The sequence below is a fragment of the Myripristis murdjan genome, chromosome 4 (assembly GCF_902150065.1).
Source record: "Myripristis murdjan chromosome 4, fMyrMur1.1, whole genome shotgun sequence".
Classification (NCBI taxonomy): domain Eukaryota; kingdom Metazoa; phylum Chordata; class Actinopteri; order Holocentriformes; family Holocentridae; genus Myripristis; species Myripristis murdjan.
The window spans coordinates 29574144-29596608 of record NC_043983.1 but is presented as its reverse complement, the minus strand read 5'-3'; the positions used below and the strand labels follow the sequence as shown (position 1 = coordinate 29596608).

Genomic DNA, 22465 nt, shown 5'->3' with positions numbered 1-22465 from the left:
AGACCTCAAGCACTGGAATTGAGTTCAGCCGGACAAAAGGAAATCAAAAACCTGGGCACACGCCGTGCAAACAAACAAAAAAGTTTTCTTCAAGTGCGCCGATGGAGTGCACCTCCTCCAAAGAAAATAATTACGGCCATGGGAGCAGCAACACTGATCATCCTATGGCTTGACAAGCATTCTAACAATGACTGTCCCTCACAGCTGAAGGGGATGAATATGCCAACCTGGCAACCGGGAAAGCTAAAAAAAAAAAAAAAAAAAAAAAAAAAAAAAAACACTCCTGGATTTATGCTTTTATGCTACCGACTATTACAGTCTCAGTGAACTCAATCTTTTCCTGTGAATATACTTTTCTACTGCCGAATTCATTCAAATTACTTATTCATTTTGTCATGACTACATTTAATTTCTCAAGGGCGTTCCACTTGGAGATATTGCTTAACTATCATTACTATTGAGTTGAGATGTTCTCCTCTTCAGACATTACATTTGTGATTCATGTGTCTTGCTTCCTGTTGATCCAATGTGGTTCTCGACTATAATATTTCATCATTAACTTTGCTGTGAGCTGGATTCACTGACAAAAAATGATTTCATCACTGAATGTTCACAGAAACAACAAAAAAGAAGGTGCAAAACAGTGCTTATCCTGACTTATAAATGCATAATGACCACAAAAATAAAATGAATCTAGCTCTGTGGAGGCGGCTCTTTTGCCTGGGCCTCGGGGGCCAGCACTACAAAAGTGGATGTCGCTGAGTGATCGAAGTTGGACTGAGTGATGAAGTGACACGATTGGTCAGCCTACCAATGAACACGGAAGTGACTGGTCAATAATTAAAGCAGCAGCGTGCGGGAGTTCACTGACTCCAGCTCATTCCAAATTTACTGCATGCTAAAACAACTAGAACAACAACAAGACCAACTGCAACATGAACAATATTCATGTAACTAAAATCTTTCTTTTTTGACATGGATAGATTATCGACTATGTTACAAGTCACAGACGGTCCAAGCCAAAACATCTGTTTTTCCGGGCTGCTGCAGGGGCTGTAACCTAATTAGTGAAAATCCATTCAGTGCTACTCAGACAACCAATCACCTCAAGGAGGTGGAGGCGTCATGACCTCACTGCCCATCGTGTCTTGTGAACACACCCCTGCACTGCTGCTGTGCACACCTGCTTGCCATTCGCCCTAAAATTTACTGATCTTACTGTAGCTCTGGTGCTTTAGCTTCACTTACAGAATGGCAGAGATGGCTTGTGGCCCACTGCCCCATTGCATCATGGGTGTGCATGAGGGTGGGGCCAACTTGAATAAGCACTGAATCTCAGGTTGGAGGTTGGAGCTGTCTGACTTGTTTAAGTTCAAATTTTCAATGAAATACCGCCCCGTCTACAAAGTTACCAACACAAGCTTTTAACATTAATTACACCTAGTCCATCTCTCTCTCTATCTTCGTCTATGTGTGTGTGTGTGTGTGTGTGTGTATGAGCAGGCATAGTACTGCATTGTTAATTTTTCCCTCCAGCTACTGTCAAGAAGAGGACTATGGAGCTTTAAAAATGCAGATTTGGGGGTGTGGGTGTTGTGTTGTTGTGTTGTTGTTATTTTTTTAAACTCTCTTTCTCTGTTTGTGTGTGTGTGTGTGTGTGTGTGTGTGTGTGTGTATGAACTGTGTGCACGTACATGCACTGCTTTAGTGCAACAGGCCAATAAAGGAACAGCCCGACACTACTAAAACACTCAGTAAACCACCTAATAATGGTATGAGGACAAGGACAAATAGACTGGGAGGGCAGAATTGATTAAGCTGAGAAATGTGCAAGTGCAAGTGTGTGTGTGTGTGTGTGTGTGTGTGTGTCCTAGACAGAGTGTCCAGCCTCCACGGCTAGATTTATCTGGAGAATGTTGTCTGTCTTCTGATAGATATTCACACCAAGGTCAGGGTTGCATCCCAAAACCCACACCCACACACACATGCCTGGGGGCAGTGTGAAGGAATGAGGTAGTAGAGAGAGAAGAGAGAGGGAAGGAGAGAGAGGGGGAGAGACACACACAGAGAGAGAGAGAGGGAGAGAGAGAGAGAGAGAATAAGAATTGAATCGTCTTCATCTTCATTTGCATTCAATTGAGCAGGCTTTATAGCAGCAGCAGCAGCACAGGCAGCAGAGGGTTGGAGCCCCATAAAAAAACCCAAAATTATAGTGCCACAAACTAAAGCACTTAAATTCTCAGCAAATGCAATCTCTCTAAGTGTTTGCGACGATAATAAAAGAGTCCCACGCGCTTCGAGCCCTTTTAGTCCCAGTGAGGTATGAGATGGTCAATACAGCGGACGAGTCGAGTTTCTAGACTCAAAACTTTTATGCGAGCGTTTCTCGTAAGACTCACAGCGAATACAAGATGCACAGTAACGGTGAGATGAGCATTTTGAGTAGTTTCAGTGTAGGTTAAAATCAAACCCAACTGTTAGAAACTGCAATATCCACTGAAAGCTTTTTTTTTTTTTTTTTTTTTTTTCATGGACGGCCTTGAAAAGGAGTAATTTGTGAAAATGTTCAGGACACGCCTCGGGTTTATAAAGACAAAGAAGTCAGGCTCAGGTCAGGTCCGCTGTAAAACGAAAAGGCTGCCTCAAACAATTTCAAGACTCTCTGTTTTATTTGGAGTCGGAAGGGTTAATAGTCAGGAGAGCAAATGCAATGATCTTGGCAGCCGTACAAACCATCCTCTGCTGTTAGTGCTGCTCTTTCAGCCTTGCATTGCCATTGCTAATGGTTACAAGAGAGGTTATTCTCGGTACAATAAACCACCCGGTAGAAAAGATGCCCGGTCATTTTGCTATGTCTGAACTTCCAAACCTGCTGCTGTCTCACTGGGAAATGAGCTTCACTTATCAAAGAGCGTCTATGTCGAATGAGCGTTCGATGTTATGGAGCCTACAGATTTAAGAGTGAAACCGGTGAGTGGGTTGAGTGCATTTGTGGCTCTGAAAGCCAAAAGGAACTTCTTTGCTTTTGTTGATATTTAGGTATCTTTCAGAGCCGCCGCCTGGAAGCCAAAATAAACAAACCGGGAGAAATCAGGCTGTTCCTGACTGAATGAAGCTAATTAAATCTCAAAAACTGAAAAACAAGTAAAATATGAAAGTCAAATTGTGTTTACTAAAGCAAATAAGTGGCATATCGTACCATTTACCATGCTCTGCGTTGATCTCTGGGTGGACTTGGAGCACAAAGAAATCTCATGGTGAAAAAAGGATACTCTTAAATAACTGTATTTTCATAAATTATAATAGGTTTCTAAAAACAGTAGACATGCTGAAGATCTAACAGTTCAGCTACTGCAATGACCTCGTTCCCGCAGAAAGCTTCATTATCTGTGATTGAACATACGTCTGGCTTGTCATCTGAAAACATGTTGACTCTGCATTAATCAGTGTTAGAAAGTATATGCTGAGGATTAAGGGTGAACCAGAGGAGGGGAGGATGCAACTCTGGACGGACTTTGCCAACTTTAACAATTTGTTTCCTGTCCAGTGGGAAATTCAATCTCCAATCAGCACACGGACAGTCTGACACAAGGCTTGAGCAGCTTATAATGGAGGTTAAAGGACAACTCTGACTTTTTGGGAGTTTTGGTCACATTGGTCACGCCGCCTAATATGTGGCGAGAGGATTAGCACTAAAGATATCTCCGTGTCCCTGGTGGACAGCTCTGTGGACTTTAGCATGCAGTATGTTAAATAACTGCAGGCGATTAAAAGTATTATCCTAAAATTGAGAATGTGAGAAAGTTCAGAATGAACAAAGTTCACTTTAGCTGCACTAATGATGAAGATTGTGGCTTTGTTTCCACAAGTCACGAAACCTCATGCCATAGAAGAAAATCCAAAGCCAAACTCCCAACAAGTCCTTTGAGTCCTTTCAAGCAGTGGTTCTCAAACTTATAATGTTTAATATAATATTTTTCTCAGCAAAGTACTCCCTGAGCAATGCAAAAGCAATTCTGATTTAAAAAAAAAAAAAAAAAAACTACATAAAAACATCCAACACAGCGCAATCAGCATCTGAAACAACAGTGGCACTGACAATATTTTGCTGGCTCTGTTTTTGCTTCTTTGCCACTTCTTCCTCTTTGTTCTCAGGCATACTGCTGCTACATTTCAACACAAATCCATTTTTTTTTATATTTGTCATCTTGGCTTTCCGGTCAGAGTGAGCAAACGTCCTCGCTCGACGACCACGGCGGCAGATTTAAACCAGGAAAACACACATCTGTTACCTCAGGAGACCCGGAAGGAATCCTGAATATAAAATGGAGTTTATCAAACTCACATTTTTTAAAAAACTCTCACATACCCCCTGCAATACTCCAATGCACCCCTAGGGGTATGAACACACCCATTTGAGAACCACTGCTTTAAAAGAGCACTGAGTCATGTTGTTATGTCGCGTTAGGAAATATTAGGACTGTCTTATTTCAGACAGTAGCGTATGATAAGGAAACTAGTTAAGTTCCTTGATATAGCAAAATTTGAGGGTTTGTTTCTAAGGTTCCTTCACAGAAAAGGGCATCCCACAATGCCATGCAGCAAGCTGAGGAATCTAGTTTAATAACCCAACTGTCTATACCATTTATGCCAACATGGCAAACGCAGCAGTATCTATTTTAAGAGACCCACACTGTGGAAATTACAATAAGTCATTCCAGACCCATGACACACTTTAAATTTAATATTATTCAGAACATATTGAAAGAAAATGCATGTTAATAATTTTTTTAGTGAACTTTGAGTCTAAAAGTCACTTGGTGATCCTTAATAGAGCACATATGATGGCGTAAAAGGCCAAGTTATTATCTATGAAAAGGACAAAGTGCCAGGGTATTCCATACTGCCTAAAACATAATGAAGACCGCAGGAACAGCATCATGAACTCATCCTCTGTTTGCGGTAAGAGAAAAGAAATGAGTCAGACTGTCTATTAGGCAGGTATGTAGAACAGATCGCAGCACACGGGACAGCATCCTGATTAGGGTTTGGTATGCAGCATATGTTAAGGGTTTACTTTGGGATTTGACACACCGTTTGAATAAAGAAGGTGAGCCGAGTGTGCCGTCCTTTGAATTCCAAGTATGTGGAAGGTAGGCATTCAAAGACCTTCATTATTATGGAAATGAAAGCAACAAGTCTCCAGTCATTTAACCAGGTGACATTCGGTTTCCTCGGGACAGGGATGATGAAAGGTGACTTAAAACATTCAAGCCCTTTTGCGTGTTCAAGTAACAATAATTAAAAGTGCCAGTCAAAACAGGAGTGGCGGACTACTACATGACCTGAAAACAGCTGCAGAGGCTTTAGAGGAACCCTACTGGTGTACAGATGTTTCATTTGAGGGGGAGATTTTTTTTTTTTTTTTTAACTTGATGTTCATGAATCACACTGGAAGGGGAGGGAATCTGGCCAAGCTCAGGGGGATACTGTTATGTGTTCAGACTGTCAATGATTAAGTCGGGTACATGTTGTTTTTCACAGTGTTTGGACGGGGCCCAGCACTGTAATAAGGCATAAAACCACAGGATCCCAGGGACACTGGAGTGGGACAAGCCTCTATTGGACATGCAAAGCTATTCCGCTGATTTATAAGTAACCATTAAGAGCACACGGTTGTTTATGAATCCAGTCTTATGCTCCAGTTAAAATACTAAATATACTATGAATGCTCCTGAACAGTTAAGAAATTATAACTGCACATAATACTCAAAGAAATGACTATACTATGGGAGTTTATTATCAGTGATTGTGACCCAAGGACCATCATCCTGACTAAGAAGCAACCGCTGTTATTGCTAACTTTTACTTTTCAACTGAAACTTGTAAAAACATCTTTTAATTTGCATAATCAATAAGCTATTTTTAGATGGTGGTTAGTAATCTAGTATTTTTGAGTGCATGTATGTATGTTTAGGCAAGCCAGGAACGCATTGGGATGTTAATGACGCATGCCAACATTAGCAAAGGCTACCAAGGACTGGATCATGTTTACTTTCCCAAAGTTTATGTGTTTGAATAAATTTGATTCTTCATAAACAAGACGTGATAAAAGGAAATATGTGGAGTACAAAAAACCAAACAAAAACAAAACAATTCCAATACTCAAACTCCAGTGCTGAATGCATAGTTGGGGACCTCCTGCAACACCGTCATGGACCATCAGGGGGCCGCCAACCTCCGATTTAAAACCCCTGTATTAAGTGCATCTAGAGGCAAAGTAGAAACACACACCACTATTTTTGGAGCAGGTTTTATTTTTGTTGTTGTTATATAGATGGCGCTGATCTTGCTCTATGTGCAATATGTTACTTAAAATTATTCCTACTAGTTTTACTTAATTATTATAATTGTATATATATATATATATATATATATATTTTTTTTTTTTTAAACATTATTATACTATGTTTTTTTTTTTTATTGTTTTGGTGTACATTGTATTGTTACTCTCCTCTTATGGTCTGTTTCAACTGTTTTACTTGTTTGTTGTTTGTTTTTATTTCTCAGTCTTGTGATTTTGTAATTACTTATGAGTCTAACACAGATTTCACAATAAATTATTTCTTATATCTTACATAAAATGTGTGTGTGTGTGTCTGCATGTGTGTGTGTGTGTGTGTGTGTGTACTCCTAGCAGTGTGTGTTTTCCGTATCACGTTATCAGGGTGTGTTTAGCACACACAAACACAAGCTGAGATAGTCACTGAGCTTTACACTGGAGCCAAACACTTGGTAGATAATACAGACGGCTGGGTGGGAATTAGTGTGTGCAGGCTCCCTCTGAGAAGATGACAGCGAGGTCAAAGCAGTCATAACCCTCGACGAAAATGTATGCATATACGCACATAGTCGGATAAACACGCATCAACACATGCGCGCGGTCTTATTCCTTTTCAATTTCCCTCCAACACGCAAACCCAGTAAGCCATGAGGGTTACCGAGTCCTGTGAAACTATTTGTTCTGTCAGGCTCAGAGGCACACAGCCTGGCGAAGGATCACACAGATTCACCAGAGAAAAAATGTAACTGGCTGAATACTCACAGTATTACAGCCATCAGTTTTTACTGGGGATTCAGCTCAAATTTGATTCAAAGCTCCAGTGAAATGATTTTGGTTGAGTCAGGACAGGCTTGCTGTCGATTTCTAATGCCAGAAATATCACTTTTAACTATTTTTTAAAGGTTTATATATACTTTTATGAGTGGTTTGGTGCCTCTTGCTCTGTGCTGAGACAGTTTGTCAGAAGATTAGTGGGGTGTGCCTTGATAAACGTGGTTCATTCATATGCTTTTATAATATTTTGAAATGTTTTAAGGGTCATGTGTTTGATTCCAGAAATGAGCTTCGAAAAAATCTCTCTTCATCTCTCCAAGTTGGTGTCTTATCTGTTCATATACTAGTTCCCTTGCTTTTTGCTCACCCTTTGTTTATACCCTGATGAGTCTAACGAAAAATAACATGCAGCGAGAAATCGTATGTAACAGCAATGTAACAGCATTTTATTGTTCCTGGGATTCAGGAACAAAGTTGTACCCTTTGAATCAATAACAGCCTCCAGATTTAGCAAAATGTGAGTACAGCGGGATTTGGAGTGGGTTTTTCCCCCAGAGCACGGATCAGACAAAAGTCAATATGCACATTTGGTGTCCACATGCAAGCTGGAGGGTTTTTTTTCCAGGAATAAAAGGCAAACAGCCCAGAGGTGCCCTCAAATATCTCCTCTGTTCTCTTGGGGGAAAAATCACAGATGGTCCAACAGGTGCCTTCCATCATTCTTTACAATTAATATTAACTTTCCCCTGAGATCACTCAAATAGCATCAGTGCAATAAAACCCCGATACAGTGATGATTTTTGGTTGTTTAAAGTGATGCTGACTGAGTGAACTGAAGCTTGTACTGTTGAACTGGATGACTAAAAAAAACCTGGAGGAAGGACGACCATGTGCATGGGACAATATAACCATCAGCATGAATGGGAGTCCGCAGTGCACTGCAAAGATGCCCATCTGTCTCGACAAATAATTTAATCTCATATTCAGTCTTAAAACTTCATGCTCTGAGGTAAAAGTCAGCAATGACAGTCGCCTTCGACAGCATCAAAGAGAGAAGTCCCTGTCACTAATAAGCTTGTTGACAGCAAATGAAGTGTTTCATTAATTCTGACAAACCTCAGTGTCTCCCCTGTCAGTCATGAAAATATAATTAAAATTAGATTCACAAAGAAAAAAAAAAAAAGCCTGAAGTTAGCATGTGCCAAAAAGTGGTGTCTATAAAAGCATAAAATTGGAAGAGAAGAGGTTTGGGTGTTAAATTGCCCATGATGACAACGGCAGGTCGACCATGCTGTGGCACCACTTAAAAATCTTTTTGACCCGCAAAACACTGATGTCCACCACATCACATCCAAAGCTGGGGAAATAAAGAAAGGAAAAAGTATTCCGGCATCTCCGACCAACTATGCAATTCACTGGCAAACTATAGCAATGGCTCTTTGGACAGTGTGACTCACAGGGATGTGATCAACATAGTGAAGCAACACAGGACTTTCTTTTCAACGTCTATAGGTGGAGTGACCTTCCTCTCAGAGATGCAATTGAGGCGACTGAGGACAGAACGCAGAGCAGAGCAGATGGAGAGCCACTGGGTATGACTGGACCGAATAACCTTTTCCTCTAGTTCAAGTTCAAACTCAAGTTTATTTCAAGCCTAATATCACTGTTTTCAGTCTCAAAGGGCTTTACACGCCCACAAGTTGACACCAAACAGGATGACACCCCCTGACTTAATCCTAAAAATCCTAAAAAAAAAAAAAAAAAAAAACCTCTCCAAAAATCCCAACTGTAACAGGGAAGAGAGGAAGAAATCGACTCAAAGCCTTAAGGTGCTTATTCAAAACATATTCTGTATATAATGCTATATCCTGATCAACGGAAATGTGAAACAAAGTAAAAGGGCACCTTTCATAAAACCATACATTACACTCTGTTGCTTCTGATTTGCCTCAAATACTGAGAAAGTGTTTGTCACTGAGGAATATTTTCATTTGCCTTTTTTAGCTGTATTGCTCTCAGGACTGTGCTTTAAAGTCATGCACGCACAATCATCTTGATTGTTGAAACCACGCTTGAATTATCCATATTACATAAACTGGAATTTGGCTTTGTGGAACCAATTAAACCTGGATTAATTTGTTAGATCACTCAAGTCAGACTTTTCATGTAAAGCCCCGTTTTTCCTCTCTTCTCCTCTGCGGCATACACAAGTTTTCATCACTTCACTATTTTGCCACCATCACGCATGGTTATTTTGGGTTAAACTGATAACTATGTTTGGTTTTTAAGTATAGGGCGAGCCATGAAAATAATTATTGATCCAGCTTGCTACAAGTGCAGGCAGAGCCGGGTGGTGTGATGCCACAAGAGCTTCTCTCCAAGTTTCTATCGATCCATTAATGAGACCGAGCCTGTTCACTGTAGAGCACTCAATCGATCAGAGGCAAGATGATATCTTAAATGGCAAATTTAGATATTCTTATAACACCAGTCCTTGAAATCGTTGCTACAATTTGATAGGCCTACAACTGTGCTCACCTACTTTTCTGCTTGGCTACTCTCGGTGCCAGGTGATCGTCAGGCATGGACGGACTTATTTGTGGAGGCCTTAGTGACATAGGGTAAGGTAAGGTAAAGCAAAAAAAAAAAAAAAAATTAATGTTTCGTGGGGCAATTTGGGTTACAGCCAGTCATACAAATACAACATACACATTACAATAACTTATACAGTACACAACTCAGCACCTAGACATCATTTTCTGGTAGATCCGGAGATTAAGAACAGAATAACCAGACATCGATGCTTATTAAGAGCAGACAGGCGCAGACGGGACGAAGGATAGTCTCGACCTCTTGGTGCTGCATTTAGGAGGACTAAAGGCTCATTTATGCCCCCTTTACGTATGAAAATAGATACATCAGTTTGAAAAGTTGTAAATGTCTCTGCCAACATACTTCCATACGTCCACTAGAGGGCAGCTCAGAGTCAAAAGTGTCTGACCACAAAAAGCATTGCGATGGTGGAGGAGGTCGTGATAGTGAACCTGCTACAAAGAGGCAAAAGTGGAGGTGCCTTAAACGGTGGTGGTCTGTGAGGACACTGAATACATTTTTTTCTCTGATATCATCAATGAGAGAGACTGACTTCTTTGTTTCTCATTCAAAGTCTCTGTTAAACTACTGGCTACACTGTCCCAATGGTTGGCGGTGGTAATGCTCCGTTTCGTCCGTATCCATAAGCTTCCTGCCAACATGCAGAAATACAGAAGAAATGAACGCAGAGTACGGACAGAAGGGTCCGTCTGTATCCGTATCTGAACTTAACTTTGAGTATAAATGAGCCTTAAACCTTGACCCTGAAGGAAGCAGCTGGAACTCAGCATGCAGAGGGTGAAAACTCAGACATAATGGACTGGGCCTTAGAGATGAGGCTCTTCTCATATACAGTAGCTGTTGAGGAGTCTTGAAGCTATCACCAGAAATACAAACATTTAGCATTCCTGAAAAATATAAATGTTGAAACGTACAACTCTGTGTCATTTTGAACCCTAAACCAGATGCCAGATGTCTTGTGTCCCTTTCGCCATCGGGAGCTCAGGCTGGCTCGCCTGGCGCTGAGCTTCATGACCACGGGCTACGTCTGGCAGGAGAGACTGCAGTGTACACTCTGAGAAAAATGTTCAGAATTCAAGTAACTTCTCCATCAAGGTGACATATAAAAGAAGAAGTTGTTACGTTATAGGCTGTGTGTGCCTTGTCCACGTCTGCCATGGTAATGTAAATTCACTGATTATTGTTGCGGTTGTTTGATTGGCAGACTCTCAGAAAAGCCCTCACGTTGCTTTATTGGCCGATGTCCCGCAGGCTTGGCCTTCCACCAATCCTGACCTGTGCAGATTCATTTCAGGCCAACTGGAAACTGTGAGGGATCCCACAGGGTGATTGACAGTTTTAACTGCTTGATCTCATCTACATAACCATAGTCCATCATTATATAACATCAGGAAATTAAAATAATTCTGCATAGCTAAATTTAAATAATTTTGTTTTTAACTTGAGACTAAAAATAATCTGGTCTCTAATTTTCATTTCAGAGAAGGCGAGTATGGCACAGAACGTTCATTCACTCTGATTTGAATTTCCCAAATGTACATTCATATCCATATTCCATTGATGTTATGTTTAGATTCCCTCAAATACAGGAACATGGACTTAATGTTCTCTTCCCTGGTGGTTAGAGCTGTAGGTTTTTTTTTTTTTTTCCTGCTTTCATCATTAGTTGAGATGGCTGCAAGTTCAGGCATTAAGGTATGGGTTGTGGTGTCACTCTTCCTCTTCATGTTAAATGTCTCTGAGTTACAGCCTGAATTTTCTCCATTGGTCCCTTCCCCTTCTTCTATCACCTCTGTAACTCCGTTGCCTCTGTAACTTTCTGTTTTCTGCTGTGGTTTTAATGTCTGGACTCTTCGCAGGAGGGCTCTGGAGGTGATGCATGCAGAGGGGACACCGCCTCTGAAGAAGATGAAGGAAACTTTCAAACTCATTCACAGAACACTAAATTCAAACCTAACCCAATTTCTGCTTCGCTAATTTACACACTGCCTGATGCTAAGACGGGGGAAATTTGTGGTAATTAAAATAACCTAATTCCTGCTCTTTGCAGAACATGCGGATCCAACTGATTTCCATGGAAATTTTGCAATTTTTCATCTCAGGGTGAGTTTGAGGGATGTTACATCTTTATGCATATTCAGACTACTAATGATTTCACTCTTTATTTCATAATCTCCTGCCACTTTTTCTCCAATGTGACAGGGCAAAAAGCATTGCTCCTACATCTACCCCTCCATATTTCATTGGAGCACTTGTAAGCTGATCTATCGGCTAATTGCCCAGAATGTACAATGTAAATATAATAGTAATATAACATGGCAGCTGTGGAGGTGATGCATGCTGTGAAAAAACTGTGACTCCATCAGCATACAGAGGGGTTTTCTCAAACTGACACCGTCTCTGAAGAAGATGAAGGAAACTTTCAAACTCATTCACAGCAGACTCAATTCAAGACCTAACCCAATTTCTGTTTTGCTAATTTACATACTCTGGCTGATGCTATAACGGGGAAATTTGTGGTAATTAAACTAACCTAATTCCTGCTCTTTGCAGAACATGTGGATCCAACTGATTTTCATGGAACATTGCAAATTTTTTATCTCAGGGTGAGTTTGCGGGATGTTACAACATTATGCATATTCAGGCTACTAATGATTTCAATCTTTATCTGATAATCTGCTGCAAGTTTTGCTCCAATATAATGGGGCAACAAGCATCACTTCTACTTGTACCCCTACATTGCTGCATATTTTATTGCTGCGCCTGTTGTAACAAGATCTGGGTAAGACTGCCCAGAATATATAATATAAATATAAAATGGCAACATACTGTATATTGATGGTGTTTCTCATCACCCTTGAATTTCTACCTATACAGAGGAAACTTAGAGCATGAGGCCTGCACTGTTTCGGATGGCAAGATAAACCCATGTTTCCAGGTGGGCTGGTGTATTGGGTCGCAGGCAACGACACAATTTTCTTATCAGGCAGAAGTGCAGATCAGAGTTCAGCCATTCAATGTTGTGATGGATTGGTTGTGCATCCAGCTTGAGGACGACTCAGGTAAACCTGGATTTCCCTCAACCTTTGATCTCTTCAGACACCCATGGGTATCTCAAGTGAATCCCTATGTGTTTGTGCAGTCAGTTGATTGCCCTGACAGACAATGCGGCGCGGAAAGGTTGTTATTTTCTCTTCTCGAGGTCTCTTTTCTGCTGTCTTCGTTGCTCTGCTCCATCTAGGGGCGTACCTGAAACGCATGAGGGATTACAGGCCTCCTGCCCATCACCAAATCATCGAAACTTTGTCTGTCTGTCCGTCCGTCCAGCTCTGCAAGAGTTCATCCTGTCCTGCTCCAACCCTGCTCTCTGCCAGTCTTAGCACTGGAGGATCTATGGAGTTACCACCTCGGCATTGTGGCCATGTGTGTCACTGTGCCCGGTAACCAGTGGACAGCCCACTCAAAGGGATGGACGCTGCTCTGGAGGTCATCAGTGCCGGTGAACCCCACCCCCAAGTCTTTCTCAAGAGTGTCCACAGCACCACCCACAAAGCACTGCTCTCAGAGAGATGACCTGCATCAATAAATTTCAAACACCGGTGCCAAATGCCAGAAACTAGTGTGTATAAAAGCATATAATTGGAAGAGGGGGGATTTTGATGTTAAATTGGCTGTGATGACAAAGCCAGTCTGGCCACACTGAGGCACCATCAAAGCCTCCGTTTGAGCCAGGAAAAACCCTGACTTCTCACTTTTTAAGCGCAGCAGTCCTCCACAAAAAGTGGTGCTTTGGAGGTAGTGCTCTTTTATCATTCATGCCAGCTCCCAGTGTCTCATCAGCGGCTACACAGGTTAAGTGACCCTGTCATATAGCTCTATAGCTTCTATTCAGTCAGCCGTTTCATCCGCATCACCAATCAAAATCATTCACCATCAATTTTTTAATGTCCAACATAGATTTCCACTTCCTTTTCTGGTAGTGAAGTACTTGACTACTCATGCCAATCCCTGTTAAATATATGTATACGTATATCAAAGACCTAGAAACGCGTGTTTGTGTGTGTGATGGTGTACGTGTGCGTGTGTAGCCTTTACTGTAAATCCGACATTCAATACCTCATGATCTAACTTGGCATCACCTCAGAAGGAATCGTTTCCTGTCATGTATACTATAATCTCATCTCCAATGAACATGATGGCAACATAAACCTTCTTCACGGTCAATTTCGTCTCAGGTTTTTAGAGGCAATCCAGTTCACTCTAATGTAAAATATACAACCCAACGTTAAGGGAATATTGCATTATGGCATGCTCCACGATCAAGGCTGGTTCATGTGCGTCCCTGTGTGCAAAGGCATCTCTGTGGTCGTCTATAAGCACTAGATACTCAAACAGCCTTCACAATGATCACAGTCAAGTATTACTGAAACCACATTTTGTTTGCTGAATGTTGGCCGTATGTAAAGGGGTTTTCACGTAGCCGGGCGCTACAGCACTCACGAGTACCCACTACAGCGCAGACCTCAGATCAAGGACACTTTGCTGCCTTGCTATTCATGTGACACTGTAGGGGAATGCAACAGAATGGAGGCTGGTGACAGTCAAACCCACAGAGCTGTAATCCCTTGGCCATCTCCGCAGAAAATTATCTGTGCCGGCCCATCGTGTCAGCGATCAGGATTTAAAATCTTAAAAAAAGGTCTTATTCGGAGAGGAAGACAATGTTGGACAATGTTCTAACCGCATGTCGCGCTGCAAACCAGATTAATAGGCGGGGTGTCACATAAACAGCTTAAAGTGTTAATCCGCGAGAATTTTCTTGCTCTTCATTGCACTGCTGTCTTTACACTGCATTTCCCAGCGATTCCTTGTCAGAGTGTAATTAGCGCTTGATATCACTGGGCGGACAGCGGCTCCCAAACAATCAAGCATGAGCTGCTCTACAGAGATTATTGAAGCGACTAAAAGTTATAAAAAGAAGTAACCTCAGCCAGTGTGCAACAACGACCCCGTCTACACAGACAGTAATACCTAGACAACATAACTAAATATGAATGTTTTGTGGAATAATGTGATAACTGTTGCACTATTAATGTAAATCTATAAGTTGATAGTGGCCAGCAACTACGATAAGAAATATTTGCTGTTTTGTGTGTGTGCTCCCTCACATCTACCCTTGTGAGAGCCAGTTTGACTTCTTAGACCCTTGGGGTGAGGAAGTTTTGGTCGATTCTCGCTTCTTCCCGGCTGGTTTAGACAAGGTCACTGTTAAGAGTTAAGCCTGAGGTTGGTTTATGGATTAGGGTTAGAGGTTAGGGAATTAGCGTAAATCAGTGTTGACTATTACCATGCCATCCCTCCCGGTGCTCACGCTGCATATAACATCCTGGACGGCCTCAGTGGTGGAGAGCCAGCAGCTGCAGCTCCAGAGAAGATGAAAGGGAATGCACAGCAGAAATGCAAAGCGCTTCGCTAAATCCCCCCCAAATGATTTAGACACGTCCATCCGCCGCGCATCTGAAAAAGTCACTCAGGAGTGTTTAAAACAGTCGTGGACGCCGGCCTCCTCCCCATCTTTGATGTGCACTTTATTCCCTCCGTCTGGAGAGCTGGGTGTAAATATGCAACACATTAGCGTATGGAGCACCGTAATGCAATTTTAACACCGCAAGGCCTCAATTGTGCCGTCTTTCCCCATGCGGGAATGCCTCAAGGCTGAGGGAAACCTTCCCATTTAGAGTTCTGCTATGTGAGGCAGGGCTGCGCTGATTCCCACACCATCTTTCACACATTTCGCCCATATTGCCTATATGGATTCTGCCTGCACAGCTCTGGGTATACGCTGCTACAGACTGCCAATTCTATACAGAGTAATCTCTTCTCTTTTATAACCAGACAGCACACTGCATGGGATCGCTCTTCTCCACCTAAAATCATTCTCCACTTACCTGAAACTGCATACTGATGGCAAGCTTTTATCACATTTGAATAATTTTAAAGTAATAAAATGAGGTTTTCATTTATATAAAGGCCTGATTTTTTATTCTCACTGGCTGATATTACAAAAATAATTCAACCTATACAGTAGTTCACGGCCCTGAAACACCAAGCTGACAGTCAGCCGTCAGCCCTTGTGCTGCGCATCCCACACTGTCAGACCTTGTCAGCCTTCATCAGCGGCTCACCAGCCGTTTCAGCATGTTGCCTTGGCAGCAGAGGCCAGCGGTGAAAGAGAACTTTCACTTTGAGTGGAAATTCGGTCTAAGCAAATCTGGGCACAAGAACAGAAAAGGATGGTATTGATATTGTGCTAACTAGTTTGCAAGATACCTCCACGGAGAGTTACTTGAGGTAAATGAACTTCTTCCTCAAGCAAAAGACTTTCAGGCTCCAAACACCAAAGCCAGTCAAACTTCTCATCAGGCAGACTTTCACTAGCTGGGTTTCCATCCAAAATGTGTTGCATATTTTAAGTGCATGTCAAAATGCACTTCCATCATCTACATTTAGGTAATTTATCCAGAAAAGTAAAAGTTCAAGTTCAGGTTTATTGCAGAGCCTAAAATCACTCCCTCACCGTTGCAGGGTGCAAACAGTCAAATGATGCTGGTATTACAAATCACCGCTCCCTGCCATCAGAACAATTATGGTGGCTTTTTGATAGTGCTGTGGTAAATTAATACAATGGTGATTACTGATGGAGGGGGGGAAGAATCCATGACAGACACCTGTTCAAAGCAGCTCACAGTTTTACAGAGTATTGCGTTTCCTCTGCTGTTGTGTTCGTTCGTCTGATGGAGGAACTGCTCCCCAGCTCTCCACTACATCCACATTACATTTCCATTCTTCATTTAGTGCATTAACGCATTTTCAAAAAAAATGTAAAAACCACCTCAAGTACGAGTACGTATTTTTTTTTTTACCTCCAAATTTTGTTGTTTGCATCAACCCATTCCAATGCAATACTTTAAAATACTACACTGATGGAAACATGGCTACTTTGCATAACAAATCCATTTCAGCTGATTCAAAATGGGCTAACACTAGTTTCTTCGTCTTTCTAGAATCCAGAGGCTTCCAGTTTACTTTTTTGAGACTAGCTACTGACGCATCCTAGTCTGGAGAGTCCTCTCCTCTCACCCAGGTGCAGAACCTCCATGAATGTCAATCGTCTGCTGTAGTCTATGCGATGCGTTAACAGACATTTTTTAGGAGGTGATGTGAGGCAATGCAAAGCAATCTGACCATCTGGCCGCCTCAGTCGGCGTTGGCTCTTTGAAGTCGGCTAAGTCGGCTTTATACATTTATACATACACTATTCTAAACACTCGGTGTGTGGTAGCTTTTTGGGAGAAATAATCTGGCACACAGAAAGTAATGCATTTTATGTTTCTTTGTTAACAAAAAGAATAAGAACTAGGTGGTTACCTTGTGTAGCGATAGCCACCATGGCTGTACCGACAAAGAAAAGAGCACCACCTACTGTTAAAGCCCCCATACTTTTTGATTGACAGGTGATCTCTAGCATGTGCAGTGCAGAAACACCACATCACTGTAAAACCACATCAAAATGCCACCGGTCATAACTTAAATGTGATTATTCATCGTGACAGGATTGCGATGTGCATTTAAACTTGCCCACTGACAGGTAATCACAGCAGGATGAGAGAGACGAGCTGCTGCTCTCATTTGTTGTAAGTGCAATACGAAAAGCTGTGCACCGGGCTCAGACACGCAGGAAGAGCTGAGGAATCACCAAGCACACGAAACGCCTCAGATTTTGGAGGCTGAGAGATGCTTACCCTAAGCAGCTGGCCAAAATCCATCTTTCTGACAGAATCATTTCCACAGCCTGAACCCCCAACTGGGCTCCCTGTTGTACTTCTGAGCCGTACCCGCCTCTGCACGCGTGTGTGTGGGGGTGTGTGTGTTGTGTATGCGTGGGAGGGACAAAGAATGGGAAATGCATGAGTCATTATCTACAGAATAAGAGGCGTCTGTGTGCCCATAGTGAAAACAGCCTTCAGCTTGCTTTCTCTGTAGAATATGAGGGTTCATCGCAAGCTTTGTCATGCATTATCCTCCACTGGATAGAACAGCCTTCTGTGTGCATGTGTGTGTGTATGTGTGTGTGTTGGTAAGTGGGTGCAAATGTGTGTGTATGTTCCACCACACAGAACTGTCACTACAAGGCCCAGTTTATTCAGTCTATTTGGCTCAAGGACTTAATCCTCTGCCCAGGACTCACACCAGAATATCTCTTATCAGATCGGACACTTACACACACACACACACACACACACACACACACACACACACACACAGCACAATGTATAGACGCTCAGATGCATGCATCAGAGGGACACACAGAGTGTCAAATACAGATCCACAGATATAGAACAGAGTATTGTTCATGAAGGACAAGTTGAACGTCTCTGAAACTGAATTTAAGGCTGTTTAAAAATATATACGAATACAATAAAATAAAAACACATACAAAAAAATATATGTTGAGGAAACAGAAAAAAACTGGCAAAAGCAGCCTGAAAAAAAAAATACAAAAAAAAAATAGCGAATGAAAGTTGTGAAACTACAAATGAAACTACAAAAGGACACCACTAACCGACACAGACACCAGCAGGAAGGCCGTAACACACAGAGACGTGCGTGCACACACTCCAGCACAATACTGCCTATACACAACTATTCAGCACAGAGAGGATCCTCTAAGGACTCAGAGGTGGCAGCCAGCGGTTTGTGAAATTGAAGCTGCCACCACTTTGCAGGCGCACCATCCCGGGCGATCTGGGGGAAAAGAAGGAAACGACCGAAGCCATAAAAAAAAAAACCCAAAAACAAGCCCCTCCTCCACCGCCACCCATGGATGAGGATGGAAAAAGAAGGCGGGGGCACAAAGCCTGAACCCGATCCATCTGGAGCTAATGAGGTGCCGCAATACAAACTGCCGTTATGGAAATCACCCCGGACAGAGATTGCGTACGAGATACGATGGCATGGCAAAATTTCCAGCTGAGTTTGTGATGAGAGTTTTGTTCCAAAAAAAAAAAAAAAAAAAAAAAAAAAGTATAAAGACCTCTGGGAACAACTGGCACATTTTATGGTCCTTTATAAACGGACACTTGGTAATCTAAGTCCCCGACTGTCAAAAAAGGCACTTCCCTTTAAGGCCCCATCAGACTGGAGAGAATTTACAACCCAACTTATGAACCATATCCTCATTTTGTTCATCTGGAAGTATGAAAACTACCTGGTCTGGACTCTTAGAATCCTCCTTTACTCTATTTGTTTTTTCTACTTTGTTTTTTTCTGTTTCTATGTTTTCCTATGTACAGCATGAATTCTGTATATTCTGTATAATCTATATACATAGCCTGAATTCTCCATTGCTCTCTGACCTGTAATTTCATGAAAACGCCCCTTTAAAACAAGATCGCTGCATCTCCAGTGGTGTATCTTGCTCATATATTTGTGTAAGTATACATTTCGGAAACATTTTGAATATTTTAGAGACATTAAATGATAAACATGAATGGTGAATTTAGGGATACTGAGTCGTGCGATACATATTTTAAAGTCTACCTTTCATGTGGTTTGAAGCCCTTGATACAGAGGTGCGATATTGACATGCATTCACATTCAAGAATCACTCCAGACATGTTCCCCATTCTCACCGCTCCACTCATTCAGCAAATGCGTTATGAAAATGAATTTTTGAAGTGCCCAAATTGCAGCCTCCTCCTAAATAGTTATTGCCTTTCTTCAATATGCAATATTCGTAAGATGTTCAATGCAACGTTCAGTCCGCAGAAGAGGCCCATCTCTGTCTGCACACATTTTCCAGGTACATTTGTGTCCTCCATGTTATCAGCACTCGCCCTGCTCTCCTCTATACTGTTTATGCATAAACAGATTCAAATGCCTTCTGTGCTTTGCTAAAACGCTTCTGCTGCTCCGTTTGGAAGTCACTGAGACTCATGAATGACCTGCTCAATCCTTTGCTGTTTTTTTTTTTTTCTTCTTCCTCGCTCCAAAACATCAACTTCAGCAACAGAGACAACAGATTCCTATTTCATGAGCCTCTAGTGCATTCTGTTCAGTATGCAATTGGTTTTGGGAAAAAAAAAAAAAAAAAATCATGATCCCGGAGGCAAGTCAAGATAGACAAGGGATGGAGAGACAGAGACGCTGATGCACAGACAGACAGACAGATAGAGAGATAAACAGGCACCTTTGGAGGCAGCTCACCTGTAAATAGGATCCTGCATAACCATCATCTTGCTCTCATCCCATGTCCATTCCTTCTTCTGTGGAAAACAAAACAAAAGAAAAATATATATATATTTTTAACTTTCTGACACACAGATTCTAGGACTGTAAAGCAGAATCGGCAGCAGATCATGAGCAAACATAAAGCAAGAAAAAAAAAAACGCTAGACTGTTGGAAGGTGTAAAACGCAACAAGCAGAAAACAGTATTACGTGATTTATTTCTTATATAAACCAGTGGTACAGTTACACCACAACTACTCTGATATTTTATTATTACAAGTTTTTATTTTGCCACCAAGCAGCAGCGCCTGAGTACTGAGTAATGAATTATGATTTTCATCTGATATTAACATGCAGTTTATCTGTCAAGTGGTTACATGTGTTTATCAGGCATTTTACAATTTCAAATGTCACTAAGCCAACCAGAGCTGATGACGATGATGATGATGCTGCAAAAAAATTACATTCAAGGGTATCAGTTCAATTAAACCCGATGCATCACAGTGTTCTTGCATCTGATGTCATTAAACCAGCCTGTATCAAACTGGTGGCAATCGGCTAGAAGACTGGGGCTACCAAATGCCACTGAGAAACCATACAGGTACATACTAACCTGGTAAATAAACAGGAATTAATAAAATATCAGACATGAGCACAAACGGACTGGTGCTTTTCACAGACTGACCTCCAGCTGGTCACTGTCCATGGTGCTGAACACTCAGCAAGCTGGATTAACATGGGCGTTTTTTTTGTTTTTGCTTGTTTATTTTTACTGAGGATGATCTGCTAAAAAAAAAAAAAGTGTGTGACACTGTTTACATTATCAGAAGCCCTTACACATATTTCCCCTCCACTTTAACCGGTGCCATAATCTGAAGTGTGTCCTCCATCATTCCCTCCCACGAAGTCCAATCAATAAGATGAAGGTGATTTATAAGTAATTAATCATATGGCACAGGTTAAAGCTACACCGAGGTTAGGATGCAGAGTGTGTCCTCTACCACTGCATTTAAGAGGGTGACCTGTTTACACGACTGCAGATCTGATCCGAAGCCGATAATTACTGATGCAGGTCAGAGCACTGGACTGAAATGCCGGGTTAACTCGTTCACAATAAGCTCTAGTCCCCCGCTGGTAGTGGGGTGTCAGGTTAGGGTAAAAGGCTGCATTTTCTTTCCTTTTTCCTTTTGCACTATGGCTCCTCAAACAGTCATGGTGGCCTCTGTTGACACTCCCAAAATCAAAAAGACATTGAAAAAAAAGCTTCAAAACAGTTTTAAGCTCCACCAAACAACTGCCTGCACATCTGACGACTGAAAACAACATTACTTTACTTACTTTAAGTTTCTGACTGCTGGCATTCATAACACTGAGAATATTACATGCCTAAGTGGCATTTGAAACGCCAACCTTATTATTTCTAATATTAAGGTTATTAATACTTCTGTGGTTGGAATTTTGTCACCGTTAAGACTCATAATGTCATATGCATCAGTTTCCACCAGATTAGATTACTGTAATGCCCTCTTCTGTAATGTTTCTAAAAAAGATGCACAAGGTGCACAAAGCCTAAAGCCTAGACTAGAAAGAGCTCAGATCTTTACATTTCCTCCTCTCCCTCGTGTCACATTTTTGGATTCAGCTACATCAGATCCTGTGGTAAATATGATTTTAATATTCTCATCCTCTCAAGTTGTATGTCTACTTCCCCCCTCTGTCTCTCTCTCTCTCTCCATCTCTGTCTGTTTGATTAAATCGACCTTCCAATTTAATGTCACAATCAAAATGTCAACACATGAACACGCAGGAATTATTCCTATCGATTTCCATCTCCACCAAGCTCCATTGACTCAATCATCCCCTTCTCCGTCCCTCCGCTGCCTTCGCCACAGTCAGAGATATAAATGGATTGCCGCCGGTCACGCTGACATTTCAGCTCGGTGGCCAGGGAGCCAAAAAAGAGGAGACAACAGGTGGAAGCAAAGCCTCGTTCAATCGACCGACCTTTCATTCCATCCTGACAATTAATCTGACATCAAGGCTGCAATGATGGCGTTTATATTTACCCCATCCGCCAATAGGACATCACCACAGGGATGCTGTCTTCTCTCATGGAGACATTTTGTATGTTGGTTTCTTTTCAAACACGCAAAACGAAGGCAAAGCAGCAGAGTAGAGATTACACTTTGCTTACATTTTGGGTGATATTTGTCTTTTGGTAAATGTCATATCAGCAAGTCAATGTCATCCACCTCAGATATGATGGAGTTTCTCCCTGACCGTAATAACATGACAGTCTGTAAAACTGAATGAAAGCCATGAAATGAAATTTTCTTTATATTTAATTTATCATCTATTCAATAACCAACCCATTTTTCATATCCGCATGTCTCTACTCAGGGTTGTAATATTCAGTGAGCTCAATTATAATTTTTATTAATTATTT

The 22465-nt window shown here is 41.6% G+C and overlaps 1 protein-coding gene across 1 annotated transcript in view; it reads right to left on the bottom strand.

Annotated features, from left to right (window-relative positions):
• Positions 1-22465, bottom strand: part of LOC115357733 (carboxyl-terminal PDZ ligand of neuronal nitric oxide synthase protein-like) — a 239933-nt gene that overhangs the window by 126760 nt on the left and 90708 nt on the right. The window contains exon 4 of the mRNA XM_030049379.1: positions 19997-20055. Coding sequence (XP_029905239.1) covers positions 19997-20055 — 59 coding nt within the window. The remainder of the gene's footprint in view (positions 1-19996; positions 20056-22465) is intronic.